Source organism: Hoplias malabaricus, chromosome 9, assembly GCF_029633855.1.
Source record: "Hoplias malabaricus isolate fHopMal1 chromosome 9, fHopMal1.hap1, whole genome shotgun sequence".
In the NCBI taxonomy this organism is placed as follows: domain Eukaryota; kingdom Metazoa; phylum Chordata; class Actinopteri; order Characiformes; family Erythrinidae; genus Hoplias; species Hoplias malabaricus.
The window spans coordinates 43,878,408-43,886,567 of record NC_089808.1 but is presented as its reverse complement, the minus strand read 5'-3'; the positions used below and the strand labels follow the sequence as shown (position 1 = coordinate 43,886,567).

The 8,160-nt window shown below is 40.2% G+C and overlaps 1 protein-coding gene across 2 annotated transcripts in view; it reads right to left on the bottom strand.

Annotated features, from left to right (window-relative positions):
- Positions 1-1,196: 1,196 nt before the first annotated feature.
- Positions 1,197-8,160, bottom strand: part of LOC136707078 (NACHT, LRR and PYD domains-containing protein 12-like) — a 112,521-nt gene continuing 105,557 nt past the window's right edge. For both annotated transcript variants that reach the window (XM_066680957.1, XM_066680956.1), the window contains 3 exons: positions 6,184-6,357; positions 4,429-4,475; positions 1,197-2,562 (listed from right to left, as the gene is read on the bottom strand). In XM_066680957.1, the coding sequence (XP_066537054.1) occupies positions 2,012-2,562; positions 4,429-4,475; positions 6,184-6,357 (772 nt within the window). In that variant the 3' untranslated portion in view covers positions 1,197-2,011. The remainder of the gene's footprint in view (positions 2,563-4,428; positions 4,476-6,183; positions 6,358-8,160) is intronic.

Here is an 8,160-nt window from a genome sequence, read left to right as displayed (position 1 = left end):
TGTAAGGTTTAGGCATGCCCACATCACCTCCGGTCTGCAGAGACCTACACTAGGACTGGGGGGGGGGCCTCGGTCTACGCCCCTGGTCTGTACATGACGCCAGATTCACCGGGGTTTTCAGACAGAAAGGTAACGGTGGCTAATCGTGTGATGGCATTGTTTCTGGAGCAAACTGGTAGATAATTAAAATACCACTCTCCAGGTCTCAATTCATGAATCAGAACCACTGTCTGTTCAAATAAAGGCAGCTTGTGGCTGATCAGCTGTAACAGGCAATAACTCACAGTGATTAGTTTCAGTGAGAAAAGGTAAAGCAGCAATAATCAACAATGAATAACTACTGCACACTTCGTTCAGTTATAAATCTATTAAACACAAAAGTACACACTACACATGACACAGGACACTTAAAAATCTGTTTAAAAACAATCCTCTAATTCACTGAGCTGAGCCCTGGATCTTTACAAACACAGACAGCGCCCTCCAGAGGGCCATCAGTGAACTTCTTTTACAAATACAGCAGAGTCACTGAGACACAGCCCACTCTCTGTTCCCCTCACTCTCTCTCGTCTAGTTTTAATGTCGTTAGGGAAATGATGATAAAGTATTAGTGGAGACCTGTGTTTCACAAAAACTAGAGGAGAACTCAATAAAAATAATCAGCTGGAGATGAGAACTATGATGAAAAGTTTAGCACGTTTCACCAAAGAGTAAAACCTAAAGGAGAAAGTGAAAGACGGATAAATGACCCGTTATTTCTGATTTGAAACAGAAAATCACAAGGAAATAAAATCAGGAAAATGCTGTGGTGAAGGAGAGTGGAGGCACAGACGACTCTGAACCACACTCTGACATCATTTTACACACGGCACAGAGACACAGCTCAGTATCTGTACATTCAGGATTCAGGGGAAGAACGAGGGGTTAACTTTAGGAGCGTGAGGAGAGTTTGGTCTAAAATCACAGGAGTCGACTCTATTTCTGTTTAAAACCCTCTTTCTTCCTCACAGTCCTGAGACAGGGGCAGTTTACTCTGAAATATCCAGTTATTTTCAGAGTCTGGTTCCAACACAGTCATCCCGCTAGTGTTTACACACACACACACACACACACACACACACACACACACACACTTTTGATCAGTATAAAACAAAAAGCCAGAATCTCAAATTATAAGAATATTTTATTGAGTTTGAGTTAATTTCTGTTCAAACAGCTTCAACATTAAAAACAAGGTGAAATACATTTAATGAATAAAATATTTATTTTACATATTTGTATTTAATGATAAACAAGAATAGATATAAATAAAGATATATTGTGAGATAGAAATACAGATAAAGAGAGAGAAATGTGATTTTATTTTTTCAGAGAGAGGTACGGCCTCTGCCTCCATTTCCCAGAACCTCTCTCACCACCACGTGACACAGGCGTCCAATCAGAGCGCTCTCCTGCTCTCACAGCCTCTGGACTCACCACTGCTCTCCCTCAGTCAGCATTTCTGTGTCTCTCCAAAGAAACCTCAACCCCCTCCCCCCGATCAGTGTTCATCTCCCCCCTCCCCTCGATCAGCGTCCGTCTCCCCCCTCCCCCTCATTAGTGTCCATCTCCCCCAACCCTTTATCGTTCCTAGGCTCTAAACTCTTCACAGAGGTGCAGTGGGGACCATGTGGATGGTTTTCTTTACAAATAAATTCATAGCTTCAATCATTCTAGAGTTAAAGAGAGATTCTGAAACTCATTCTGCGAGTGAGAAAAGATTAACGAGCCTTAATCACCTCATCATCATCAATATCCACCGCCCGAGGAACAACACACAGCACAACATCACACCGTCATTTTCACCTTTAGACCTTCACTCCATAGAAGCCCTTTATAATGAAACAGATGAACGCATTAATACTGAGTCATCCACAGCTCATTCTCTCAGAGGATGATCCTCCTGACTCCTACTCACTGATAAAGACATGATCCTGTAACTAAATACAAACAATAAACTGTGTTTAATCCACTATTCTATCTCACACAGACGCGCTGAGGAATCAGGAACATCAAACCCAAACCCAGCGTAGAGCGGCTCAGTGAATGTGGAGGTGAAAGTGTATAAGTGTGTGAGTGTGTGTGTATCAGTAGAGATGGCGTAGAAGGACAGAGTGCCGGACCCACAGTCCAGATACACTCCCACTCTGTTAGAGTCAGATGGGGGGCGGGGAATATCAGTGATCTGTTTATTGTGACTGACCCAGTAATTGTCCTCAGAGCAGATCAGACACCAGGAGATATTATTGGATCCAAACACACTTTCAGCTCTGTGTCCTTTCCACCTGATCTTTCTGTGTGACACTGAGATATAAACCCACCCCCCCCTCCACTCCACCTCCCAGTAACAGCGTCCAGTCAAACTCTCCACACACTGAACCTGACGATACCGATCATGATGATCATATCTCTCCAGATGATCTGGATACGGTCGAGTTTCCTCCCACTCCACCTTCCTGTTTCCCTCAGACAGAGAGAGATCAGTGTGGGCTGTGTTTGGATCCAGAGTCAGATCACAGGCATCTGTACACACACACACACACACACATTCAGGTAAATACAAACACACACACACATTCAGGTAAATGAACACATACAGTGGGGAAAATAAGTATTTGAGACACTGCCGATTTTTAAAGTTTTCCCAGCTACAAATAACAGAGAGGTCTGTAATTTTTATCGTGGGTTCACTTCAACTGTGAGAGACAGAATCTAAAAAACAATATCCAGAAAATCACACTGTATGATTTTTAAACAATTCAGTAGAGGAACGCCAGCAACTGCAGCGCTACGAGGCCTGCATCTGCAGTGCTCCAGGAAGCCCGCGCTGGAAAGCACCATGCGTCAGTGACATATTCCCAGCTGTCTCCAGTCCATCTCCAGGGATACGTAAGGTCACATGGTTTCATTTCTTTCATTGCTCAGGTGGTTGGTGCTAAATGCTTTGCTGCGTTTAGGGTAATTATCATAGAGAAATTTCCTCATAAATTAATCTCCCTGTTCCCTCATGTATCGCTGTAATACATTTCATATGAATGTATAATCAATATTCAGTATTTGATATTATTATTAATAAACCAATTGTGTGATAAAACCAATCCTTGGTTATTTATGTGTGCACTTTTCTTGTACAGAATTATTACTTTAAGTTCAGAGTCATCCTACGGCGGGTCAATGAGCATAATTCATTAATAATAATTGATTCTAGCTAATTCTGCTCTATAATGTGTAAAGTCATCTAACATAGTCATCAACACTTGCTGGTGAACTTTTATACAGCTACCATCGACAGCATCCTGACATACTGCTGCAGTCTGATTCACCAGTTGCACAGCACAGGACAGGAGAGACCTGCAGCGAGTGGTGAGAGGGGTGGAAATAATCATAGGAATTTCACTACCCACCCTCAGCCACATTTACAACAGCCGACTCCAGAAAAAGGCTACCAGCATTTCAATGGACATCACTCACCCTGGACACACTCTGTTTTCCCCCCTCCCCTCCAAAAAGAGATTCAGACAATTAAAAGCAAAAACAAACAGGTTGAAACATAGCTTCTTTCCCCAGGCTGTAAAAGCCATCAACCCATCAGCCCTCAAACCATCAACCCCCCCCCCTCCTCTCTTCCAACTACTTTAACCAATCCATCCTGATTGATAATCAGTAGAATCAACGGACAACCACCCATTCTACTGGACAAGCAATAGCACACGGCACCTTTAAATTAAGCCTGTATATATCTTCTGTGTTAATGCTCTGAACAATCTGCCATTTTTGCACATGAATAGATTTTATATTTTAACTGCTGCCTGAGAGAAGATGCTAAAACTGCATTTCATTGTTTTAACACTGTTCTGAACATTGTTTTCTCATCGACAATAAAAAGCTATTCTATTCTATTATGACCTACATGTCCAAGCTAAAATTGGACCGGTGCAGACACTACATATTATTTAATGGCTCCAAAACCTGGAGCTTAACAAAATGAACTAAATAATTAATTATTCATTCATTCATTCATTCATTATCTGTAACCCTTATCCAGTTCAGGGTCGCGGTGGGTCCAGAGCCTACCTGGAATCATTGGGCACAAGGCAGGAACACACCCTGGAGGGGGCTAATTATTCATCAAATAATAATTAATTATCATTGACTGTTACACAAGTATTAGATCAGATTATACTCAGTATTAAATGACTGGGATCAGGGGCAAAACAACTGGATTGGCACATTCCTTCACACATTCAGTTCTACACACACACAGTCTCAGAAGTATTTATATATGAACACAACAACGTATTAATATATAGGTATACAGACACAAAAACTTGAAATGAGTGGAGACAAGTGTGTGTGTGTGTGTGTGTGTGTGTGGCTGGTGGTTCTTACATTTCCGTAGTTCTGGTTTCATCCTGATCTTCCCTCGATGTTCCACCCTAAACACACACACACATATCCAGGTCAGTAATGTCTGGCAGGGTTAAGGGATCTGAATGTATCTTCACTGCACAGAAAATCCAAGGCAGTAGTGCAATGTCAGTAGGGGGCGCTATGGGCAATAATTTATATCAGGGTTAAATGAACATTTCTGAGGCCTTCAGTATGAATTCAAAGTGAATTTACTCTTTTTCTCAGATAAAACTTTTACTGTCGTAATTAAACCTTTTTCTGTTGGTGAACGGTGGATTTGACACCTACAAATCACCACATTTAACACTTTGATGTGTCCCAGATGTGTTTCATACATTTATTGCTTGGTTAAAATTGGTTGTGGTACAATAACATCCATAAATAACCTACAATACAGAGTAAAAGGCAGCAGTATTTTACAGCACGTGGCCATGGCAGTCTTTTGGCTTTTGTTTTGAACTATTTTTTACTGCTGTTCCTGATCGGTGAAACTACATCTGTTCCCAGTGTGGATTAACAAAGTGAATTAACTTAAGTGAACTGTTATTTAATGGTAACTGATGTGTAGTATTAATAATACATTTTAATACATTTAATAACATTTAATACACTTTATTCCACAAAAAATAACAAAACATTAAGTAGTTTGAAAATGGCGAGTGAGAAGTATTTATTGGTCGCTTCATCATTTGTTATGAGTTTAATCAGGAAAAACTGCTGCAAAAACATGATCAATGTGTTCTGTTCTTGTGGATAATACTGTGTGCGAAAGTGAGTATTAGTTTAGACGACTTAAAGTTTGATATTCTGGCGATCGTGAACATAGCGTATTTAGGGCTGGACGATAATTCAATATTAATATATATTGCTATATAAAATATTTCAATAATAATGATATGATTTTAAAACACATTTCATTATCTCAATATACATTATTTACAGCAGCATTTACAGCATTTTTAGTTTAAAAATATTAATATTGACAAAGCTAATAGGTTCATGTTTGATGGTGAGGTCATGTTCTTGTTGGTTCTTGGAAGTTTTTCAGTGGATTTTATAGTGTTCATATCAATATCGGAATTATATCAACCTAAATTAATAAATATATCGTGATAGAAATGTTTGCCATATCATCCAGCCCTAAGTGTATTAATACATAATTATTTATTTATGAAATAAAATGATGTGTGAATATTATGCAACATTTACCATAAAATAACAAGAGTGGGCGAATGATTATTTTGAATTAAAATTATACATTACACAACGTCTTTAAAACATTTTTATATATTTGTATATTCACTGGGCTTTTACACATTTTATTATTTATTTATTTATTCTTTTTTTGTACATTTGTATTATTTTTAAAATATATGTGTATGTGTGTCAAATTTTGGGAAAACGGGGATGGAAATATTCAGTGCGGAAATGTAATGACCACACAAACTCAGTTTAGGAGAGTTGCTGATAGGCCTCTGCTAGAGCCAAAGTAGCAGCCTGACAGTGACCAGTCTTCAACATTTCAACATTACAACTGTACACTAACAGATTATGTAAGACCATACAAAACTTACAGCACTATTTTCTTTCCAAATGTGGACACATCTTGGGCCCAGTGCACAGTGTGAATCCCGCAGTAGATCAGAGACCAGTGTGTGTGTGTGTGTGTGTGTGTGTGTGTGTGTGTGAGAGAGAGAGAGAGAGAGAGAGAGAGAGAGAGAGAGAGAGACTCACTGTAGTTTCTTCAGTGCACAATGTGGATCCTGCAGTAGATCAGAGAGCAGCTTCACTCCGGACTCTCCTGGGTGATTGTAGCTCAGATCCAGTTTTCTCAGGTGGAAGGGGTTTGATTTCAGAGATGAAGCCAGAGAAGAACAACTTTTACCTGAGATCATACACCCAGACAATCTGTAGAATGGAAGAAAAAGAGGAAGAGATGATATTGGTGGCTGGAATTACACACAGTGTGTTTGATTGAGTATCTGGCAACCCGTTTGGCTGTTCCTGTACCTGTTAATTTTCCTGATATTTCTGTATTTACTGGTATTTCTGTTCTTATTCCTGTTCTTACCACTTACTAACCATACATGGATTTATTTTATAGATTATCTCCACAGGATTATTCACTACAGAAGCATGTTTCTGGTGTAAGTTCCTAAACCAACTAAAAATGGTAAGTACCTGCATTACCATGGCTACTGTTGGTTGTTTTTCCAGCTCAGAGTGTAGCATGTTTAGTTTAGCTACCTTTTCCACCTCTAACGATAATGATAGTGGCTTTGTTTGTGCTAAGTGCCAGTTAGTTAGTTCTCTAGTGGATAAAGTGGACCAGCTAGAAGTGCGCATCTGGCGCTTACTATTATCAAGGGATAAACAGCGAGATTCAGTGCCATCAACTCTCGGTGCCTTAGGGAGAGTCGGCACCCACTCGACTGCGGTGTTAGAGCCCTCACAGCGAGGTGAATGGGTGATGTCTCTGCAACATAGCCGGAAAGCTAAGGCTGATGCTAATGCTAAGGCCAAAGCTAGCCCACCGGGACACCACGCTCCTCTGATTTGCGTGTCAAACAGGTTTGCCTCGCTCAGCGAAGCACCCTCTGAGGAGACTGCTAAGAGTGCTCTAGTTATAGCACACTATATTGTTCAACACGTGAAATTAGCTACCCCTTTAGGGGTGCCAGCAGTAACAGTTAGCTGTTTACCGGGAGCCAGAGTGCTGGAAATAGTGCCAACTTAGACTGTTAGCTAATAGGACACATTTGAGGATTCGAGGGTCATCTGCGGCAGTCTGAGGTAACTAAGTGTAACATTAGAGAGGTGATTAAACTGGCCCAGACAATGTCCAATGCCATAATCTGCTCTGGTCCCATCCCAATGCGTCATGGTGCTGAAGCCTATAGCAGACTTTCGGCATTAAACTGCTGGATGTCCAAGTGGTGTTCCAAAAATCAAGTGGGCATTATAGACAATTGATTACATTTCGAGGGTAAGCCTGGTCTTATAGGTAGGGATGATATCCACCCCACGTGGGAGGGAGTTGCCTTCCTTTCTTGCAGCATAGCACATAGTCTTTTAGTTAGTAAGCAGAGTAGTGTAAACAGCTGCTGACAACCCAGAACTGGGACCAGGTCGCAGACAGACAGGCTAAACTGACTGTCTCTGACCTGCCTTGAGTCGTCAGCTAGGTTCAACTGTATTGAGACTGAGTCTTTACCCCGAATTAAATGTAAAAGTAGAAAAACAAAATCAGCCTGTTTTAACAACCTAATCAATATTAAATATTATTCAGATGATAGCAACAACACCTCAGATCTAAAATGTGGGTTACTCAACATAAGATCACTAAACTCAAAAGCAGTCATCATAAGATATATTATAAGTGATCATAAAGATGTCTCACAGAAATGTGGGTTAGACCAAATTAATATACAGCACTAAATTAAGCCACTCATCTAGACTATAATTATATACATAGCCCAAGATTATCAGGCAAAGGAGGTGGAGTATGTGCAATTTACCAAAATACCCTATGTATCAGTCTTAAATAATGTGACACATTCTCTCCACCATTATGACAAATCCGGTCAAAAAAAAAGGACACATTTTTATTATGTAACATTTGCAGACCACCAGGGCCCTACACAGAATTTCTAAAAGAATTCAGTGATTTTTCTGTAAACCTAGCTGTGTGCAAGTTATAATTGTAGGAGA